Here is a 24,157-nt window from a genome sequence, read left to right as displayed (position 1 = left end):
CTGTTCTATTATGTCTGTTATATTTTGCTGGAGATCAAACCTAGGGCCTCACATACGTAAGAAATGTGTTCAACTGATACACTATATCCCCGGCAAGAAATCTGCTTCTTATTCCCAAATACCATCGAAATATTAGTATACTTTACACAGGATGCTAAATATTGACAAAGACACACAAAAGGACCATTTTAAAAGACTAGACTAGGTTTTAGAATGTTTTAAAGATTAGATATGAAGAATTGTAAAGTCTATAGCTTAAAAACATGGAAACGAATATGGATAAAGCTTTTTTTAGCAAATGAGGTACTTGAATACTAATAAATCAAAAAGACTTTATTTAAAAAGAGTATAATATTTTGTACAATATATACAGATGATTCTATTTACCTATCATAACTCATCCTGGTTTAGATATTAAATGCTACTTTAAAAAATTCTCCAAATTTCTTCTGAAAGCAGTATTAACACTTAAAATTTCTGGAAACAAATACATGGAAACACAGAAAATAATCCATTGTTCCTCATGTGACAGTTAGAAAGGACGCCAGGATGTAAACCACATTCAGAAGAACCATGCTAACTGGACAGTGCTACCGCTAATCAGATGGATGGGTGAGACCAGGCTAACAGACCGTCCATTTGGTCCAATTTCTGAAGAAATAATCTTTTCCTGAAGTCTTTTCATGACAATGAACTCTTCAGGAAAAGCGGAAGCTTCACCATTGGAACAGTTTGGCTGACACTATGAAAACTCTTTGGATTCTGTTGTGAACTCTTCAGGAAAAGCGGAAGCCTCACCATTGGAACAGTTTGGCTGACACTATGAAAACTCTTTGGATTCTGCTGTGAGTCTATAACCAATCAGGGACTCTTTACCACCTTCATCCACAAGTAAATCCACTAACACGTGTGGTTTGTCATAACCAAAGGATGTGGTATTTTTTCCCTCTTGTATTTCTGTCTTCCCTTTAGTCTTACTGTCTGAAGAAAATTCTGAGTCTGATACAAAGCTTCCTGATTCCACCAGGCCACTATCAGAACCATTTCTGGAGTGATAGGAGTTCAACGCAAAGCTGCAGGGGTCGGACTGGTTACTACTTGAAAGCCGAGAATTCAGGTTCAGAGAATTTTCCGGAGTCACTTCAGAAATATCTGTGTCAGTGGTCACTACTTCGGATTCACTGCAAAGCTCTCTGCATTCTGCTTTCTCAGGATTGTCTTCGGGATGCATAGGTAAAACCGTTGCTGGAGGCAACAGCTCCTCAGAGGGCACCTTCTCAGGTCCTGGGATGATAGCCTGGTAGGTGACAGGAGATACGTATTTTGATTCAGGCCTTACCTCTGCTGTGGCATTTTTTACCACAGACACCTAAGGAAATAAGAGAAATCAACGAATCAATGATTAAAGATAACAAATTATTAAAATTAAGTGCCCATTAGATAGAAAAAAGGTCTAAGCATGATAAGCATGCTTATCATGATGCCCTGGTCATCACAGTACTGGTTTAGGCAAAATGGCACACTTAAACTAACAGTATACCAAAGAATCTGTTAAAAAATGAAAATATATTAAGATTAAAAATATGCTATTAGTTTTTTTAGGCCACTGACCATTTAATGAGCATGTGATTTTTTCTAATGCACTACCTTTGACATGAATGCAAAATACGCTTATAATGAGAATAAACAATTTTATGTAATGTTTTCACCATTTGCCTTTATTCTCTTCCTTGACTCTAATATCTTTATAATGAGATTAAATAATTTATCTAATTATTTGGACTGGAGCGATAGCACAGTGGTAGGGAATTTGCCTTGCAAGCCGCCGGCTCTGTCGAGCCGGGTTTGATTCCCCACCTCTCTCGAAGAGCCCGGCAAGCCACCAAGAGTATTTATTTTGCCTGCATGGCAGAGCTGGCAAGCTACCTGTGACGTATTCGGTATGCCAAACACAGTAATAACAAGTCTCACAATGGAGACGTTACTGGGCCCGCTCAAGCAAATCGATGAACAACAGGAGGACAGTGCTACATACAGTGCAGTGCTATCTAATTATTTAGAGAAATATTTATATTACTCAAAGGCCTTTAAGTGTCATATACTGAAATGTCAATCTCCTAGGCCAATCTCCCTTTGGGTCATCCATCCCTCTACACTGCAGCCATAATCAAGCATAGCTCTACTTAGAGATCTTCAAAGTTTCAAGCTTTCTTGACACAGGGCCTCAGCACATACTATCTGAGAAACTTTACGTACACCTGCCTGCCCCTCCAGACTGCTTAAGCATCACTGGTTTTGGAAAAGTCACAATTAAACCTACGTCTCCCAAAAATGGGACAAAATTCTCACTAGCCCATGTAGAAATCTTTATCTCTGAAGGATTGCAGTATACTCCACTGAACAATTTTTCTCTCACTAGACATAAAGTCCCTTTCCAGAGTTCCTGTCTGTCTTTGTCCCATGCATCAGAGTATCTGGCATGTAGTAAAGATTTGGACTCAGAATGTCAGGCAGATTTCTAATACGAGACACATTGCTCAATGAACATCATCCTACTCCAAAAGAAAAATTCAGAAAATGCCAAAAAGGCTTGAATTAATATTTAGTGTACACAATTAAATAATATTAAAATACAGTACCAAGGACTTGGGTAACGTGATGCTTTTTCTCTTGAATGGATTAATCTCCTTCATGCGACAGTATGCAAATATCACAATGAATACCAGGAAGACTATGAAAGCAACAATGGTTGGAATCAAAAAACCTACAATGAAAATAATCACAAATTATTCTGCTATACTCATCAAACAGTTCTAACATCTCAGGACTATACTCTGATTTATACATCTTGTAATTAACACTGTCAGTTGAAAAGAACACTGACATAGAAGTCCAGCCAAATAGGTAAAAATCTAAATACCTGCCCTAGGACATCAGTGTGACTGTCCTCAGTTTGAAATTCTGCACTTTCTGTAGTTAAACTGCTATGATGCAATGTGGTTAAAATAGCTTTATCAGAGTAATTGCCCTTTAGAGCCCATTCCAGAGTTGTATTTTTCTCTCCTTTTAAAAAAATAATAGTAGGTACTGAAGATATATTAAAGCAGATTAGGCACACAATGATCCAATTTCGATCCCAGCAGCATCCCCAAGCCCATCAGGAGTGATCCCTGAGCACAGAGCCAGGAGTAAGCCCTGAGCATCATCATGTGTGGCTCCAAATAAATAAAAAACACACAATGTTTTCTTTAATGCTATTTTTATAAAACAAACAACAACAAAAAAAAATACCAGCACAATGCTGAGTTACTATTTTTCCGTTCTCCTCTCCCCAAAAGGTAATACTCTACATATTGTGGTGCTGTACTGGCCCTCCCAGGGTATTTTATTGCCTGTATTTTCAACAACAGATACTTCTTTGAAAAAACAGTTTTGTAAGTCACTGCTAAACTAATACTGATATGACACCTGTTATAGGAAGTTGAAAAAATTATCACAGTAGAAGATAAAAGAACTATGTAGCACTGAAATTGCATTTTGAAGCACCGAGGCAAGAAATGCTGCTGAAGCACTACACTGTGCCACTATGTGGCCACAATATCAGCTCAGTTTCATCCAGATTTTTTTAAAAAAGAAATCTGGGCACCTGCATTATTTCTTTTACATAATCTTGTAATACTATATGGGATTTGATGTTTTAATACAGATTACTGCATATGGGCATAAAATTCAATTCACACTATTTGGGGGGGGGGTGGAGTTCCTAAACAAGAAGGTCCAGAGTCCACTCCCATTGATTCTTGGCCAAATGGCTCGATTCTAGGGCCCAAAGATGTGTTATTACTCAATCTGTGTGCTGAGATATCCCAGGATTGTAAAAACGACCCACAGTTCCTAACCTAAATGAACAAAAATCTATTTTTGCATAATGATTTTAAGTAATTATCTAGCTCGGTTTTTTTGTTTGTTTGTGGGGGCACACCTGGTGGTGCTCGGGGACTACTCCTGATGGTGCCAAGGCACCATGTATGTTGCCAGGGATTAAACAGGAATTAACTGCAGAGAAAGACAAGTGCCTTAACTCCTTTACTATCTCTCAGGTCCTAAGTATACAGTTTTGATCACTAAGCATTCCTGCCAACCATTTTTAAACCTGTAAGCTCATAACTGTTATATAATGTAAGGTACGTAAAGTATTATATTAATGCTAACATAGTATCTTGATGAATTGAAGTAATGAATAGTGACGCAATTAAACTGACCTATTATTTTACAAAGTCAAAGCTTGGCAAGCTACTCATGATGTATTCAATATGCCAAACACACTAACAACAAGTCTCACACTGGAGACGTTACTGGGCCTGCTCAGGCAAACTGATGAACAACGGGAGGATAGTGACAGTGACAGTTTCTGTTATTTTTCCTTTCCTCCATTAACTGACACCATGAAACTTTTCAAATCGGCTGTATAGTTTTAAAAATGGATATTTTAGTGTTGAGGAATACAACTATTAAATATTACTCGGAGTAGAAATTTACTAAAGTCATACACCGTCTCTTATGTTTTTACCCTACTTTAGTTAATACTCTCTGTAATGTGGAGAAAAATGGCAAAAACTTACTGTTTAACCAATTATGGGTATCTTTGGAAATGGTAATACAAAGATCTTGGGACATTTCAGTTTTAACGCCCCAATCAACTGAGACTCCTTGGGCTGACACACAGTAGTTAGATTTCTGTATCCCCAATGGAATGCTGGAGCGGCACACAGTCTCGTAATCTTCCTCAAATGGATCACATGTAATATTAATGGTCTGTATGGAAAAGAAAAGGAAAACACAAGGGTTTTTTTTTTAATCTGGAAAAATCATATTTATCTCATGTATCTATGAAAATATGAATGTGATATATCTGAACATGTCTGAAAAGTGTTGTTTTTAATAAGTCAATTTATTACTTCAACACAGCATGCAGCTACATACCCATTGAAATGTTCTTTAAAATTTAATGCTCCTTAACATGATAAATTATAGAACTCAAAGAGCATGCTATTTATTCAAAGTTGTTAAACCAACAAATGTGGGCAGTGTATGGGACTCTGTGCGAAACCTGGACAGAACCCAGGTCAGCCACATGTAAGGCAAGAACTGTACCCACTGTATTATTACCCCAGCCCACGATTTCATCTTTCTTTCAACTGTGTAATATTTCAGAAAAGAAGAGGAGGAAGGACAAGAAAGGAGGAAAAGGAGGAGGAGGGGGAGGAGGAAGAAGAGATGGAAGAGGAGGAAGAGGAAGAAGAAATGAAAGATGAAGTAATGAAGTTTGCTGAAACTTGAATGAAACCAGAGGGGATCATGTTAAGTGAATGAAATGTCAGAGGATAAAGAACAAACACTGCCACTGCATGATCTCACTTCTCTGTGGCATACAGAGAAAGGAAGCAAGATACACACACACACACACACACACACACACACACACACACACACACAATATTAAATGGTGACAAACCCTAAGTCTTTGTGGGCAAAACTGAGATTACTAAACTGTTGGGGAAGAACGAAGGAGGAAGACAAGGACCACAGGTGACATGTGGAAAGAGGTGGGAGAATTTGGTATACTTTGATTTGATGGGGGAAGCTTTGTTCATCAAAACCATGAAAGTCAACACTATTCCAATCATGTTATCCGAACTACCAAAAAAAATAAATAAAAAGGAGAGAGAAATTAAAAATAAATAAAATATATATTTATCTTAAAAAAATAATTCTCATTCTACCAGTGGAGAAAGACATGCAGGTTCCCTTGCCATCCAAGGGTAGAACATGAGCAATAATTTGGTAGGTTATTTTTGGCATCTGGGATTGCTCAAACATTTTTGATTTCCACCAACATAGCCTATAAATCATAACCAAAAAAATTCTATCTTCTGATAGAAGGAGAAACCTATAATAGATTAAATTCCTAACAGTGCCATTCTGCCTTAGAAGGCAAGAAAAACAACTTAAATGTGTTCACCTATTCAAGTGTACTCAAAAATACCAATTTCTTTCAAAAACATTCTTGTATTTCCATTTTCTTATCAAAACATAACATCATGCATTTTAACCAAATATTCATAAGCTTTCATATGATCTACATAAACAACTGCTGGCAACAGAAAAATTTAATTTGGAAAAACATAAAATGAGACCAACCTTATTTTCATCTATTCTTATATAAATATGATATGAAAACATATGACAAGTGTCATCATCATACATTTGTTCCAACTCTTCTCCAGTGACAACTGTTAATGGGTGATAAGTATCAATAATTAATCGGTCTTTTTTCTTTCCAATACTCAGTGTAGGTGGTGCATATTTTCCTAAGGGAGACAAAAGAGTATTACTACTGGTCCTGGAATTTTATGGTACAACACATAAAATTACCAAAATTAGCAAACAAGCCTATTGCAATAAACCTACTGTTAAAGCAAATAAGTAGTCTACTGCAATAATCCTATTACAATAAAATTATTGTTAAATGAGTCTAAGTTCATTTCTAGTTCTAAAAAAACCCTGACATACTAGAAGCTCTTGTTTTTTCCCCTTATCTTTGATTATTCAGATTAAAAGACTTGGCTACTAGGAACTATTTCAGAGCAAGCACTTAAATTACCTTTTAGCTTTGACTCCTCACCAAAGCTTTGTTTTTCTAACAACTATGGGTAGCTAACATGAGAGCTATATAAAATTTTGTTAAGAATGTTCATATTTTATGGTTATACACAGAACTAATCAACCATTCAACAACTATTTCTGATGTTTGATATCTGAGGCTCTGTTGCTGAACTGTGTATCCATACATCCTCTACTTTACTACATCCCTACTGTTCAGATAGGTCTGTTTTCCTCACCTGTGTCCTAAGAGCCTACCATCCTTTTGGGAACAAAGTTACCCGATGCCTTAGGTGTGACCCCCTGGAGAGGAAGGGCTGAGCAATAGTACAGTGGGAAAAAGGTATTTGCAGTGGTCAAGCTGGGTTTGATCCCCAGCATTCCATATGGTTCCCTCAACACTGCCAGGAGTAATTCCTAATTGAGCTAGGAGTAACCAATGACAATCGTTGGATGTGGACCAAAATACAAAACAAAAAACTTTAAAAAATTAAAAATGAATAAAAGGATGTGACCCTGTGGGAATAAAACTACTTTGAGGGGCAGGGAGCAATAGGGCTGTGGAAGGGACCAAGCAGGCATAATCTGAAAGCAGAAGCAGAATCAAGACAGTGGTTGAAGGGCGGGGAAAAGCTCAACAAGTAAGAAAGCGAAGGTAGAAGACAAGGCACAGAAGGACCAGCCCACAAGAGATGAGTCAAGTGATTCAGGGCTTCTCTTTTCCAGGAGTGAAGGTATGAGAGAGACAAAGCTAGACAGGATAGAAGACAGGAAAGAGGAAATGGCACTATAGATTCTGCAGTATGGATCAGCTAGACTGTGAGAAGGACAGGCTGAAGAGTGGTGCTGAAAACCGTGGAGGCTGAAGAGATTATAGAGCTCTAAAAGTTTTGAACGTACTGAAATTCTTAAAAACTCAAGGACTTAACATGTTGATGCTGGCATATACTACCAGTGGTTCAAACATGAATATGGATTAATGGACATAAATTGCAGTGCTAGCATCAGTATGTTAAAGTAAAACTGATGAATGAGAAGTGGTGAAAGTTCCTAGTGAATAGAACTTAGAAAGGTGAAACAGGGCTGGAGAGAGAGCTCATAGGAATGAAAGCCTGCCCTACATGCCTCAGGAGCCTCACATGATTTCAGAGCACTGATGGGGGGGGGGGGGGTCGGCGCATATGAAAGAGAATATTATAAAGATATAGAGGGGAGGGAGAGGAGGTCAACCACAATTTGACTTTGTTTAAGGTGGATTAAATGGGATACTTTGATGGAGCAAAGTTACATATGGCTCTTCGCCTGACCCGGGAGGCTTGGAAAAGGAGGAAAACAGACTCTCTAAATTCCCCCAAATGTTTCCTGAGTTTTATGATTATTTTAACAACTGTTTATAAAATCAAATAACGTGTAAATTTTAAATTTAAAATTCTGATGCACAAATATTCTACTCACCGTGTCGACACAAAATAAATTCTTTTGATTCTGCATAGGTAGATTCTTTTTGTCCAAGATAAGCTTTAACTCTGGCCCAGAGAGAAACTGAAGGATCTTCAATTTGGGAGGAAATGTCGCAGTAATGATGGGAAGTATTGCAGGCATTAATCCATTTTCCATGTCTAAAATGAAGAGCAATAAAGAACCCCAAATGTAACTTTCACTGTTGACATATAAACCTGAACCACCTCCATCTGTGCTTTGCTCATCATTCACAACACAGAGCTGGTAGAAAGAGCTGAACAAGTATACAACAGAAAGGCTAATTTTGCATGCAAATGACCCTGGTATGACCTCTCATACTGCATAAAGTTTCCTGAACTTGCCAAGGTCACTCCTGATCATAGAGCAAAGAATAGCTAACCCAGGTTTGAGCCCTGGTACCACATAGGGTCCTCTGAAAATCACTCAAGGTCACCCTTGAGCTCAGGAACAACCTAAACAACTAAAAGTGTGACCCAGATACTACCCCCAACTCCCACTCCTGCCCAGAGAAGGGCAAAAATAACATATTGTGTAGTCTTCAGTAAGGATTAATACAAATTCCTTTAAAACTCAATTCAAAATATAATTCCTGGGATCAAATAGCTAGTACAAGAGGTAAGGTACTTGCATATAGCCAACCCCAGTTTGAATTCTCAGCATTACATACGTGAGCATCACCAGGATTGATCCCTGAGAACAGTGAGGAAAAAGCCCTGATACTACCATGCGTGGCCCCAAAGTCAAACAGCAAACAAAAAACAAAACTTCAAAATGTAAGACCTGGGGCTGGAGTGATAGCTCAGCGGGTAGGTCGTTTGCCTTGCACATGGTTGACCCGGGTTCGATTCCCAGCACCCCATATGGTCCCCTGAGCACCACCAGGAGTAATTCCTGAGTACAAAGCCAGGAGTAACCCCTGAGCATCGCAGGGTGTGACCCAAAAAGCAAAAAAAAAAAAAAAAAAAAAAAAAAAAAAAGAAAGAAAAATAAGACCTGTACACATCATGTTTCATGTATAATTTGAAGATTTGCTCTTTAACTTTAGATCCTAATAACCAGGTAATCACTACTTAATCACTCCAGATTCCATTAACTCATTATTACTTAATCACAGAATTCAACATATCAAGAACCCAATATTTGCCAAAAATGTTTCCAATATTTTTATCTTTCAGCAACATAAATACCACAGGAAATAAGAGAAAAGCATTACTCTAAAGACAGAACCACAAGCTTTGTTTTTCACATCTTAAAACACCACAAGTTTAGTGAAACTTCTCCACCTGCATATTGACAGGAGGAGCTACCAACAGGACAAGAAGTTTTTTCCCAAAAAGAAACACAAAAATACCTAGATGAAAAGGAACTTAAATAATATGAGTAACACTTACGTATAGGTTTTTACCATTACATTGAAAACAGGGGTCTCTCGCGTTCTTGGGTAATCCCAATGTAGCAGAGTATTCAAATTATAGGCCTCAAAGGTGAGATTGGTTGGTACTGGTATTGTAAGAGATCCTAAAAGTAAAAGGGACAACAGTCAAAAACTTTCATCAACCTTAGGAAGTCTTATCCTAAGAAGCCAAGTTAGCCAAATACATACTTTGAAGAAAGACAGAACTCACTAAAACCAAAAAAATTACTCAAAGTAGAGACTTATAAATTTTGTGATTTTCCACAGACCAATGGAACAGGGTGGAAAATCCGTACATACAACCCCAAATGTATGAACATCTAATCTTTAATAAGGGAGCAAGAAATGTGAAGTGGAACAAGGAAAGCCTCTTCAATAAATGGTGCTGGCATTACTGGACAACCACATGCAAAAAAATGGGCTTAGACCTCGACCTAACACCATGCACAAAAGTCAGATCAAAATGGATTAAAGATCTCAACATCAGGCCAAAATCCATAAGATACCTTGAAGACAAGGTCGGTAAAACCCTCCAGGATATTGAGGCTAGCGGTATCTTCAAAGACAACACTCCATTGACCAACCAAGTGGAAACAGAGATAAACAAATGGGACTATCTTAAATTAAGAAGCTTCTGTACCTCAAAAGATACCATAACCAGAATACAAAGACAATCTACAGAATGGGAAAGGATATTTACCCAATACTCATCTGATAAAGGGTTGATAGCAAGGATATACAAAGCACTGGTTGAACTTTACAAGAAGAAAACATCTAAGCATATCAAAAATGGGGTGATGAAATAAACAGAAACTTTGCCAAAGAAGAAATCCGAATGGCTAAAAGGCACATGAGGAAATGCTCTACATCACTAATCATCAGGGAGATGCAGATCAAAACAACAATGAGATATCATCTCACACCACAGAGACTGGCCCACTTCCAAAAAAACAAAAGCAACCTGTGTTGGCGTGGATGTGGTGAGAAAGGGACTCTCCTTCACTGCTGGTGGGAATGCTGACTGGTTCAGCCCTTTTGGAAAACATTTTGGACGATTCTCAAAAAATTAGAATTTGATCTCCCATTTGACCCAGCAATACCACTCCTGGGAATATATCCTGGAGAGGCAAAAAAGTACAGTCAAAATAACATCTGCACTTCTATGTTCATTGCTACACTATTCACAATAGCCAAAATCTGGAAAAAACCCGAGTGCCCAAGAACAGATGACTGGTTAAAGAAACTTTGGTACATCTACACAATGGAGTACTATGCAGCTGTTAGAAAAGATGAAGTCATGAAATTTACATACAAGTGGTACTACAAGGAAAGTATCATGCTAAGTGAAATGAGTCAGAAAGAGAGGGACAGACATAGAAAGATTGCATTCATCTGGGGAATATAAAGTAACAAACTGGGAGACTAACACCCAAGAATAGCCGAGATAAGTACCAGGAGGTTCACTCCATAGTTTGGAGGTCAGCCGCACATGCCAGGGGAGAAGGCAGCACAGATAGAGAGGGAAGCACCAAGTAAAGGGTGTTAGGCGGACCCTCCCAGGATGAGAGATGCATGCTGAAAACAGACTACAGACCAAATATGATTGCCACTCAATGTCTCTTTTGCAAACCACAGCACCCAAAAGGAGAAAGACAACCAAAAGGAATGCCCTGCCACAGGGGTGGGGTGGGGTGGGACGAGAGGGTGGGAGGGTGGGAGGGATGCAGGGAACATTGGAGGTGGGGAATGGGCACTGGTGGAGAGATGGGTACTCAATCATCATATAACTGAAACCCAAGCACAAAAATTTGTAAGTCTACAACTGTACCTCATGGTGTTTCACTAATTAAAAAAAAAAAGAAAAAGAAAAAAAATTGTGTTTTCTTTTTTCTTTTCTTTTTTCTTTCTTTTTTTTCTTTTTCTTTTCTTTTTTCTTTTTTTTGTGCTATACCTGGCAATGTTCAGAGCTTACTCCTGGCTCTGCCCGAAAGTATTATTCCTGACAGTCTCTGGGGGACCATATGGGATGCCGAGAATCAAACCTGGGTTAGCTGTGTGTAAGGCAAATACCCTACCTATTATACTATCTCTCTGCCTCCTAAAATGCATTGCCTATAATAATAATCCTCAATTCATCTAATCATGTATGTTCTACTGTTGATACCCCAGACTACATTCAATGACCAGACAAGTGGCATTCCCAGGTAGGATAAGGCTCACTCTCACAACCAGGCTCTCGACCCTACACCGAATATTGCTGCACATCTTTAATAACTTTCCAATAGCACAGGAATAGATGTTAAACGATTGAAGGAGCCATTGACCATTTTAGCTACATCAGTGTTTTGCTCTCTGGAGTGTGCAAGAATAAAAAAAAATCCCATCATTTTTTCTTGTCTTTGATCTTTTAATCATTTTTAGAAAACGTATTAATGATACATGAATATGCTGACATCATCTGAATATCTTGCAATAAGACCCTATCCAAAATAATAATCTAGTTACTAAGAGAAGTCATTTTCCCCCTGTTCAGTGTAGTTTTATTCACTAGGCCTAGGAAAATTTCTCCCTTTCTTCCTTCCTTTTTGAATAAACACAATGGTAGATAGTGATATGATCCCAAATTAAGGGTTATTCTATCCTGCCTATTTGAAAAACTCCATCAAACATTTTCTATACATTACAATAAATAAATGAATGTCAGTATGGTCAGGTCCCAAACATAACTATGACAATCTTCAAATTTATACATTTATATATAAAGTCCCCTAGATTATAATGAAGAGTACTTAGGTACACATCAAGAGGACTGCACTAATAAAAATTCCTCCAATAAAAATATCCTCTGAATTGGAAATTCTGAAGTTTAGGTTCTTTCCTAGGTATACCACTGTGTTAGTTCAGATTTCCTATTTGTCAAGTTAATTAAATGTACACAAATATTTGCTTTCTGTTGAAGAAAAGATCTACTCTATTTTCCCCCCAAAAGCTCCAGTATTTGAATCTAAACTAGTATATTGCTTTGCTTTTCAGTTATTTAACACCTGTTTTAACTTTCAAAAGTGGAACACAAACAGAGTTGTTTATGTTAAAAATATGAACTCATTCATGGACAATTAAGTTACTATCCCCACCTCCCACTCCCCCTTTTTAAATCCATTTTCCTTTTTATCAATGGTTCTAAACAGGAAGTGCTTTTGTCCCACAGGCACCATCTGGCACTGCCTGGAGACAGTTTTTGACTTCTCACTTCTGATACTTAACGGTGAGGGGCTGCTAACACCAGAGCCATCATTAATACTCTACCATGCCCCCCACAACTCTGGAGTATGTCAGTCCAAAGGCCAAGAGTGCCAAAGCCGAGGCCTCAATTTACACGATCATAAATTTAGGAGAAAAAAGTACATTAAAAATAAGTTTTTGAGGCACATGAGAAAATGCTCTACATCATTAATCATCAGGGAGATGCAGATCAAAACCACAATGAGATACCATCTCATACCACGGAGACTGGACCACATCCAAAAGAACAAAAGCAACAGGTGCTGGTATGGATGTGGCGAGAAAGAAACCCTCCTTCACTGCTGGTGGGAATGCCGACTGGTTCAGCCCTTTTGGAAAAAAGTATGGACGATTCTCAAAAAATTAGAAATTGAGCTTCCATTTGACCCAGCAATACCACTTCTGGGAATATATCCCAGAGAGGCAAAAATGTATAGTCGAAGTGACATCTGCACTTGTTTGTTCATTGCAGCACTCTTTACAATAGCTAGAATCTGGAAAAAACCTGAATGCCCAAAAACAGATGACTGGTTAAAGAAACTTTGGTACATCTACACAATGGAGTACTATGTAGCTATTAGAAAAGATGAAGTTATGAAATTTACATACAAGTGGTACTACATGGAAAGTATCATGCTAAGCGAAATGAGTCAGAAAGAGAAGGATAGACATGAAAAGATTGCATTCATCTGGGGGACATAAAGTAACAAAATAGGAGATTAATATCCAAGAAAAGCGAGAACAGTACCAGGAGAATTACTCCATGGCTTAGAGGCCAGCCGGGCATTCTAGGGGAAAGGGCAGCTCAAATAGAGAAGGGAGCACCAAATAAAGGATGTTTGGAGGATCCTCCCAGGATGGGAGATGCATGTTGAAAGTAGACTATGGACCAAACATGATTGCCACTCAATGCCTCTTTTGCAGACCACAACACCCAAAAGGAGAAAGAGAACAAAAGGGAATGCCCTGCCACAGAGGCAGGATGTGATGAGGGGGATGGGGATGGGAGGGATACTGGGATCCATGGTGCTGAAAAATGGGCACTGGTGGAGGGATGGGTATTTGATCATTGTATAATTGAAACCCAAGCACAAAAATTTGTAAGTCTACAACTGTACCTCATGGTGTTTCACTAATCTGTCACTGTCCTCCTGTTGTTCATCGATTTGCTCGAGCAGACCCAGTAACGTCTCCATTGGAGACTTTGTTGTTACTGTATTTGGCATTATCAAATACATCACGGGTAGCTTGCCAGGCTCTGCCGTGCGGGTGAGATACTCTCGGTAGCTTGCCGGGCTCTCCGAGAGGGGCGGAGGAATCTAACTCGGGTCGGTCATGTTGGCTGCGTGCAAGGCAAACGCCCTACCGCTGTGCTATCGCAAAAATTAAAAAAAAAAAAAAGTTTTCGATAAACCATTATATTTCAAGAATTCCTCTTCTGAATAGGCTTGAGTTCCTGCCAGAAAGTCTAACAATGTTTATTAAAGCTGAGTAACAAATTGTACCCAGATGCTGAGATTCAGAAGCTGGATACTTCTCAGACCCACACTCTGCATTACTTCACCCTTTTCCAGTCACAGCCTCTACGAACTCTTCCAGAAACACTAGTGATGGCTGCTGGTACTTTCCAGAAGGCACCACTGAGGCCAGATTCAGCACGTTCTTGCCTTGGTTCCAGTAGCACCTAGAGTGCACCAAGGTTTCTTCCACAAGGGTTCCTTTTAGTACAGCATTCATGATCATACATCTTGTCATGTCATAAGCATAAGAAATCTCTTATTTAGTCTGGATGCCCATCAGAAAACATTCTGTTTTTTTGTCTTATAATTGTTCTAGTTTAGGTCATATATTTACAATAGTATTAATATCTATGGTTTTGGTAGACAGTTACAGCCCCTCAGGTGCCATTAACCTCTCCCACTGTTCTTCTGTTCCTGTTTGTATGCCTCTTGGTTCTTCCCCACCGTGCTTGGTAATGTCAGTTCTGCAGCCAAAAGCCAAGGCTGTCATCACTTGATATTCTATTGCCTTGTTTTGTTTCCCCATGTACTGCATATACGTGAGAGCAAAAGAACTCCCTCTAACTTACTGAGCTTGACATGATACCCTCCAATTCCATGCAAGCTGCAACAAACTGCAAGACTTCCTCTTTTCCCAAAGATGCTTAATTGGAGCATTTTGGTTTTTGCTTTTTGCCTCTCCAGAGGCTGAGAATGATCAGAGCATTGGGTCGTGCTTTCCTTTAACAGTCTTTCCATGGCAGCTCATTTTAAGAAACAAAAAGAAATCTCATGCACTTTCTACACTGCGTGGAAACTGCATCTAGACCAGGAAGCCTCCTTAGCTAGGGGGCACAGCTTACATGGTGCATCTCTCTCAGTATGCCACCCAATTTTCAAATCACCCAAAGCCACTGGGTTGCTAAACTCTCTGACACTGTTAAGAATCCTGCAAACTCAGGTTCCAATAATGGTAAGCTCTTTACTTTCTTTTAAGGCCCCCTAAAAAAAAGTACTCCTAACAGAAATGACTATAACTATATATCTACATATACTTGAAAGGAAATTCTTGTATATAAGGAAAACAAACAAAAAATACATGTGTATAGACGGGTATATATGTATGTATATATGTTTATCTCAATATATCTCAATATTAGAATATCAAATATTTAAGCAGTTATTGAATCATATATTCTAGAACTACATATACTTGTACAATACTAGCTTTTAATTTTTTAAATGAATTAAACGGTAAAAGCTTGACATAGTTAGATCATGACAAGAATCTACATCATACTTTTCAAAGCAGAAAGACAGACACGTAGGTGGAAGACGATTCAATGGATTAGCAGACAGAAATTACTACTAGCTAAAAGGTAAAGGTAAAGGTAAAGGCCCTCCCGTTGATCGTCGATTTGCTCGAGCGGGCCCAGTAACGTCTCCATTGGAGACTTTGTTGTTACTGTGTCTGGCATATCCAATACTCTCGGTAGCTTGCCGGGCTCTCCTAAAAGAAGAAACTTAAATTATTTATACTTTGGGATATAATCTGTGGTTTTAATGCCACCCAAAGAGAAACTGTGTAGTTGTTAGACATCAGCCTTTATCATCGCTGCCAAGATCATGACAGACATGAGTTGTTTTCTCATTAAATTTCAGAATTATTTACCTTAGTATTTAAATTGGGAGTGGATAGTACAGCAGGCAGGGCACTTGCCTTGCAGGCAGCTCACCAGGGTTCAATCCCTGCCACTTCATATGGTCCCTTGAACCCTATCAGGAGTGACCCTGGTGTGCAGAGCCAGAAGTTTTGAGCACTACTGAATATGGCCCAAAACAAAAACAAATTTAAATTGTGCTATATTAATATGAAATTAAGATTTATAGCAAACTATTATTCCTAAGTAATTGACCCAATGTCACAGTCCACAGTCACAGTCCTCCCGTTGTTCATTGATGTGCTCGAGCGGGTCCAGTAACGTCTCCATCATGAGACTTGTTGTTACAGGGTTTGGCATATCGAGAACGTCACGGGTAGCTTGCCAGGCTCTGCTGTGCGGGCGAGATACTCTCGGTAGCTTGCCGGACTCTCTGAGAGGGGCAGAGGAATCGAACTCGGGTCGACCATGTTGGCTGCGTGCAAGGCAAATGCCCTACCGCTGTGCTATCGCTCCAGCCCTACCCAATGTCATTAAAAATATATGTGGTTTCTACAAAAGCATCTCATAAAAATACAGAAATCTTACAGATTTTTCCTCTCCTGAAAATGCCCAGATACTTAAAATACATTTAAGCATTTTCAAACATTTAAAAGTTTGTCCTTTCAGCTAGTAGTAATTTCTGCCAGTTACATTCCATTGAAATTTTTTCTTCTTCCTCCCCACCTCTCCTGCCTCTAGGACTTTGAAAACTACAACTGATGTCCTTATTCAAGTCTAACCATCTCAACTCATGCTGTGCTTTTGGAAGTGGGTTCATGGCTATTTGATGAAGAAAATCTGCAAGCTAGTCAGAATAAATGTTAAGCTATTTTAAGATCTGCTTCCAAGAACTCTAGAGTTAGCAGCTAAGGAGTTAAGTCAAGCTCCAAAGAATCAGAGAACCATTTTTTCAGTATGCTCAAAAAAAAAAATGGGGGGGAGGGGAAATAGGGGGGTAGGGATGAGGTGGTTGAGGAGAGGAAAGAAGAAACAGCAGCAGCACTGGTCAGTCAACTCTCTGTAGGATAAAATCAAGGTAGGAAAACAGCACACGGAAGACAAAAGCCCATGAATATCAGCAAGGAATGAAGAAGAGCAACCAGATTGAGGGGGTGGGCACTGGATGAACATGGGCATGGGGGGGCATGCGTGTCCATGAGGAAGAGGGGCAGGGGGAGTGGGGGAGAGAGAGAGGGAGAAGGAGAGGAAGAGGGAGAAGAAAAGGGGGGTGGGGGGAGAGACCAAAGCAGGCAGAAGAACTCTGTACAAGTGCTAGGGAAGGAGTCGGTGTGGGAAGCAAACCACTGTAAGGCCGACTCCAGATTTCCAGGCCTGGGGACAGTACCAATGGCCTCCAGTGCTCCAGTCCCTCATCACCTGTATTGCCTCTCCAGATAGAAACGGGAACATTTCACTAAATGTACTCAATATGTTCAAAGACGGTATAAAGATGGGTTCATCTGCAGTACAACAGAGCTTCTTACTCAGTGGATGCCATCTGACAATGAGGTCACCAACCTCTTTGTGGAAAGGACAAACAGACATGCAACAGAATCAGAAAAATAGGGGCCAGCCATTATGTTTTTTTGGTGATCTGACACCAAACTCAAAACATCAGTGCTCCAAATCAAGCGGCCTCTTTTCTGAACCAACAGAACAGGAGGAAAGATCCAACACAGCCTCCATGCGAAAAATGTGCGGCCGGGGGACTTTTCACCACAAGAGAACTCCTCAAAAAAATATCACATCAAGATCCTTGAGGATTTTTTGCTTTGGGTTGGTTTGGGGCCACAACCAGGGGTGCTCAGGGCTTACTCTTGGCTCTGTGCTCAGGGACCACTCCTGGAGGGCTCTGGGAACAATTCAGGACACCAGGGATGGAACTCAGGTCAGTCACTTGCAAGGAAAATGCCCTACTTATTATATTATCACTCTGGCCAGGTGGTTTGGGGTTTTTTGACAACTTATTTGTAATTTGTAATTATTTGTAATCACAACCTACCTCCTGTCTTTTATAGTGCTTTTCAATTCATTCAGCTAGCAGCAGCACCCTCAAAATTTAAGATGAATAAAGCACAATTTGAGAATTCTAGTACATTATGTTTCAAGTGCTCACAAAGATTTTAGAGAAAAATGCAGTACTGGGGGGCTTTGAAAGGACTCGTATGTTCATAACTTTGTGAAAATCATAGGAAAGCAATTCATTTTCAACTTCTCATATGTTCTTACACAGTCAGAAAAAGGTAATGCCAGAATGAAGGGCTCAAGTGAGGTCACCAAGAATATTTCAGATTGATTTTACCCTCTGTATTATTCCTCAGCTGGGCTAAGATACCACCAACACTTTGTCTTTCTTCTCATATGCTGTAAAGCTTTATTCTGATTTTATCCTTTAATCACCCAATCTTTCTTCTTCACCTCAGAAGTGATGCAACAGGTATGAATGAAATACTTTCTCATTTTGAAGAGCTGGTTATGCTAAGTAGTAGCTGGCTTTGTAATAAAGGAAAATCCCCATATCTTTCATTCAAATAAAATTAGAGCTTACTGTACTAGTATTTGCTCAGTCACTTTTCTTTACCTGAAAAGCAGAAATTTATTCTCACACCTACTTGTTCAGTTACATCCAACTGAGTTTATTTAACAGCAATAGATTTGAACTAAACACACCTAATCTTCATGAAATCATTTGTCAAAACTTTCTGGACTAATTAGTTCTAACCTGAAAAATAGTTTGGAAATTAAAAAAAAAAAACAACTAAACTGACTCTTCAGAGTCTACGAAAAACAGAGAAAAAAGATGAAATAATGAGCTTCCTACTGAACTACTGAGCCTATTTTGAACTTCTTATGTTAATTTGGATAGTTCCTCTTAGGCTAATACAACTTCTTGTAATTAATTAAAACAATTTAATATTTAAAAATATGTTAAAATAATGATCACTGTCACTGTCCTCCTGTTGTTCATCGATTTGCTCAAGCGGGCCCAATAACATTGTGAGACTAGTTACTGTATTTGGCATATCGAATACGTCACGGGTAGCTTGCCAGGCTTTGCCGTGCAGGCGACATACTCTCAGTAGCTTGCCGGGCTCTCTGAGAGGGACGGAGGAATCGAACTGGGGTCGGGTCAGCTGTGTTGGCTGCCTGCAAGGCAAACGCCCTACCCGCTGTGCTATCGAATGATAAGCATCATACTTTAAACTACAGAAAAACAGGATTTTCCAACTATTTTTATAAACTATTTCAACTAAGCATCATATATGAAACACAATACATACTCAGCCACTTAGATGTTCAGGAAAAATTATTTTGCCTGCTTTCCTATTCCTCTCAATTATGATAAATTTCCAAAAGCCAGCATCAATGAGAGTTAAAACTACGTACAAAGTTTCTGGCAATGGTAAGAGAGAAGATAACCAAGAGCTAGTTGTAATGAGGGGGTTTTCTTCTACTCTGGAGATCTTACACTTCAATATTAAATTCTTGGGGAACACAATACAAGCTAGAGATATGCTTTGAAAAGATAAGAGACAAATGATTTGTAAAAGCACCAGAAAGGGGACATTTGGGGACACCCATGTTTACATATAGTTGAGTATATATATTGAAGGCCAGAGATTTTTTTAATGGGTAGCTTGCAGGCAGGTAATCTTCTGACTGGTATCAAGGATATTCAAACTGTGCAAAAGAAGTCCTGGCCCGGGAGGGCCATACACTAAGAAGGAAGAACTTGGCACTGATTGAAGCTCTGCTCAAGCCAGAAACCTAGTCATCATGTACTCCCCCAGGATCGGATGCTGAGTTCAGCTGGCACTGCCATCTTCTGAAGCTGCTCTACTCCACCTCAATCTGCTATGTGGAGGTCCAGGGCTGAGATTCAGTGTTGTACCATGAGCCTGGCATGTGTGGGGTGCAGATTTGAGTCCTAGTGGCATTTGTGATCCTTGGTAACACAACCAAAGTATATGCCCCACCCTGACCCAAAGACCACTACAACCAAGTGTGGGGAGCCCTGTCACAATTCAAGAGTGCAAATCACTCTTACTACACACATCACACATACATACATACACACACACCACCACCACCACCACCACCAACAACAACAACAAAAGGAGGAGGGGGAAAAAATAAAGGAAAATAATCTGCTATTTCTCAGTGTCCTCCTAGGCTTAAGCCACAGCTTCCCAACTTGCCCCTTCCTTTGAGGCTACCCCTAAACCAATCAGTAAAACCCATGGACTCTCTAAATGACCTATCTAACTCAGCAGAAATCATTTCCCGTTTCTTAATTTGTTTTGTATTTGGCTTGAGGTGGTTTCAGGAACGACTGTAAAATGCTTTGCTCAGGGTCACTCTTGGTACTTAAGAGGACTATGCAGTGCTGGGGCTCAAACTGGGCCTCCCTCATGCAAACCACACACATTCCAGAACTCAAGAGCCATCTCCTAGCTCCATCATCTCTCTTTAAAATTACCAGTGGTTAAGTTGGGATTGTAGACCCTGGTACTCGAACCCCACCTCCACCCCTAAATCCAATGGCTGCCCACTGCTTCAGCAAAGTTTAGCAAGCATGTTATTTTGTCGGGGGCACTCTCAGTACCTATTTCAGGAACACTTGTATACTTTTCTGGGAATTCCCCTATTCCGCCAGTCAAGGTGTCCTTCCCAGCTGACAGCAAGCTGACAGCAGATCCAAGTTGGGCAAATCAGACCCTTCCTCTGGGAAGGCTGTGTTAGCTGGAAAAAGCTACAAGATTTCAATATCCCAAAGCTAGCAACAGCCAAGATTCCTGCTAAGTAGAGAAAGCAGTCAAGGGCAGGTCAGGAGGAGGAGGGGAGAGTGTGATACAGTACAGGGGGGGCAATGTGCTTGCCTTGCACACAGCCGACCCGGGTTCGATCTCCAGTACCCTATATGGTTCCCCTAGCCTTCTGAAAGTGATCCCTAAGCACAGAGGTAGAAGTGAGCTTCCACCATGGGATGTACTCCCAAACCAACCAAGTAATAATAAGCAATGGAGAGTCTCAGGCAGTTCTGAGTTCCTACTTCTTGGGACTCAGGGCATCTCAGCCTCTCCATTCAACCCTAGCCTGGTGTCTCTGAGTCATTAAACTTCTCTTTTTGCCTAATTTGCCAAAGCTGCATTTCTCTCCTCTGCTGCCTGTTACATGAGACAAGTATCTCTTGATCTGTTCCCTGTCTCTCCAACTTGTATCATCACCCACCCTTGTATCATCATGTGCATGTTGTACAGCGAAACATTTAAATCTCACTAATTAACATTCAGTCACACCTCTTCCCTTTCACACCCAAGCATGTCTGCACCTCCACTTCCAATTTCAGGTGCACTTCTGTGATTTCTTAACCTTCTCCCCTTGTCAGAGCAAGACACCCACTATCCCACTATCCTGCTTTCTCGAAACACTTTGTCTAAGTTCAAGCTCTTAACACAGTGTCATATGATGCAACTGTGAATGAACCTACTCTAGATAAAGACGATTTATAGAGAGGTTAAAAACCAAGTGCCCGAGAACAGACTACTGGTTAAAGAAACTTTGGTACATGTACACAATGGAATACTTTGTAGCTGTTAGAAAAGATGAAGTCATGACATTTGCATATAAGTGGATTAAACCTGGAGTCAGACAGAGAGGGAGAGACATAGAAGAACTGTGCTCATCTGTGGAATATAAAGTAACATAATGGGAGACTAACACCCAAGGAGTCGAGATAAGGACCAGGAGGATTGCTCCACAGCTTGGAAGCTGGCCTCACATACTTGGGGAAAAGGCAGATCAGATACAGAAGGGACCACCAAGTAATGGATGCTTGGAGGACCCACTCCGGATGGGAGATGTATGCTGAAAGTACACTACAGACCAAACATAATGGCCACTCCAAACATAATGGCCACTTAATACCCGCATTGCAAACCACAACACCCTAATGGAGAGAGAGAAAAAGGGAATGCGCCTGGGGGGGGGGGGGGAGGGAGGAAGGAGGGGATAATGAGAACACTGGTGGTGGAGAACGGGCACTGGTGGAGGGATGGGTACTAGATCATCGTATGACTGAAATGTAAGCACGAAAGTTTGTAAGTCTGTAACTGTACCTCATGGTGTTTCATAAAAAAATAAAATAAAATTGAACTTTGAATTCCAACACCCAAGGTCCCAGGCTCAGCAGCAGTCACCTCTCTAGACAAGTCAGGCAGATCTCTGCTGGTTTCTAAAATATGGGATAACATCACTGACCTCTGTTTTGTCCATTCAGAATACACATTTGATTAAGAACTAAAAAAGGAAGTAGCAGGTTGCAGAACCACAATCCCTGATAACATGAACTCCCATTTCCTATTTCCAGCACCGCACACATCTGCCAAGGACGAACTATATAAAGAGTTGGCCATAAACGGGGCAAGTCTTACAGTTAAGACCCAGAGTTCACGAAGGGTGCAGGTGGCTGATGTCTAGTAGCTCCAAACTGTGGACACCAAAACGGTACTGAAGGAGGGTGGAGTTTCTGATAATTTAGGGTTATCTTTCTAGAAGGGTAGAGAGATACTCATTTCTCTGCCGCTCCTCATGACCCTGACAAGGAGTTTGAAGGGAAAGCGCATTCTCAGCATTCGTTTCCAGGGAAATCTCAAAAATCAAAACAAAACGGAGTTAGTAAAATGCCCCGAGAGGCAAAACAAAGGTGACATCAAATGGGCTGGAGGGTGTCCCTTAAGGTACCACTTCCACATCTGGATTTACACTGTCAAGTTATCACCTTTTAATGATCCTTAAGTGAGAGTCTCTCTCCCTCTGATCACAAACCCTGAGGCTCCAACCTAAGACTAGAGCAATTAAGTTGCAGGTGTGGCCACAAAGGATGACCAAGAAACTCAACTATTTTAAAGTGAATGGTAAGAAATAAAGGAGCTGAGAGGCGGGTGGCCGTTTGGGCAACAGAGAAAAGACGAGAGGAAAAAAACCAAACCAAACCAAACACCTGGCCAGAGCCAAGTGCAGAGAGCCGCGGTCACCCTTCCCGGCCGCCACCCAGGTGCGGCGTAGCCGGCAACTCCCTCCATCCCCTCCCAGCCCTCCGCGGCCGCGCCCCGCCGCCCCGCCGCCCCACCGCCCCGCCGCCAGAGACGGTAGGTACCCCAGGTCGGCTCCGGATCCGAGGACGTCAACGTAGCCTGGATCGCCGGCTGCAAGAGGACAAGAAGAACAAGGTGGAGAGCCATGCTGCTTCGGACCGCACACCGGGTGCGGCTCCGAGAGAATGCGGGAGCCCCGCCGTGCGGCCCCTCCGCCCGGTCGCACACGTCACTTCCGTCTAGTTGGAACCCAGCGACTGTAAAGCACGGGGCGGGTCTGGGAAAACAGGGGGGCGGGGATAGTAGAATAAAGACCACCCACGGATTGGCGGAGCTAGATCCTGAAGGCGTGTCTTTAAGCGGGGAGGCGGGGCCAGAGTGGGGAAACGTGTGGAAAACTTCCCGGGATCCAGGAAGCGGAGGTAGGGCGGGGAGGCGGGGCCCACGACCGGGTTGCAGCTGGGACACCCCACAGCCCACTGCGGCTGCGAGATTTGGGTATGGTCTTTAGCGCAGAAATCCTGGAGAGATGGACCATGTAGGTCCACGGCGTTTTGGGAAAGGCAGTCTGTAGTCGCGATTTGAGCCCACGGGTTTGGGAGGAAAGGTGGGTTCAGTAGTTAATGATTTTTCTGCTGGGCTCAACTGTCTTCTGCTCATCCTGTTTTTGTTGTGGTCTGGGGTTACTGAGAACTGCCCTAAGCCACAAGTCAGTCACAGTTCATAGTCTACCTTTTAAGTCTTGGTCATTAAGATCCTTGAGAACGTACTGTTTAAGAGCAGAAAGAACCCTTAAATGCCTCCTACCTTTGTATGTTGGGTACCCTAAAGCTGCTCCCTTTCCTGTTTGATCGCATTTTTTTTTTTGATCAAATCTTTTACCCTGAATCTCTCCCATTGCACTCACCCATTCCGCAGAGTCCTTGGCCTCTGCATTTACCAAAGACTCGCAGGCTTAAACTCAGGTACCCAATGGGACTAACAAACTCTCTTGCCTCAAAGCGTGCTTGTCAATTT

General features: G+C 40.9%; 1 protein-coding gene across 2 annotated transcripts; it reads right to left on the bottom strand.

Annotated features, from left to right (window-relative positions):
- Nucleotides 1–312: 312 nt before the first annotated feature.
- On the bottom strand, nucleotides 313–23,350 carry IFNGR1 (interferon gamma receptor 1). Of its 2 annotated transcripts, none has more exons than XM_056126208.1 (7): nucleotides 23,203–23,350; nucleotides 9,537–9,663; nucleotides 8,119–8,282; nucleotides 6,202–6,371; nucleotides 4,623–4,815; nucleotides 2,640–2,764; nucleotides 313–1,369 (listed from the first exon to the last, which is right to left on the bottom strand). In XM_056126208.1, exons 1-7 carry the CDS (start codon nucleotides 23,285–23,287, stop codon nucleotides 821–823), a joined length of 1,413 nt encoding a protein of 470 aa, XP_055982183.1. In that variant the 5' UTR covers nucleotides 23,288–23,350; the 3' UTR covers nucleotides 313–820. The 2 variants fall into 2 exon arrangements, with proteins under 2 accessions (XP_055982183.1, XP_055982184.1); XM_056126209.1 differs by having other exon boundaries at nucleotides 313–1,297.
- Between the last annotated feature and the right edge of the window lie 807 nt (nucleotides 23,351–24,157).

Source organism: Sorex fumeus, unplaced genomic scaffold (genome assembly GCF_029834395.1).
Source record: "Sorex fumeus unplaced genomic scaffold, SorFum_2.1 ptg000061l, whole genome shotgun sequence".
In the NCBI taxonomy this organism is placed as follows: domain Eukaryota; kingdom Metazoa; phylum Chordata; class Mammalia; order Eulipotyphla; family Soricidae; genus Sorex; species Sorex fumeus.
Note: the sequence above shows the minus strand (reverse complement) of the source record. Positions and strands in the feature narration are given on the sequence as shown.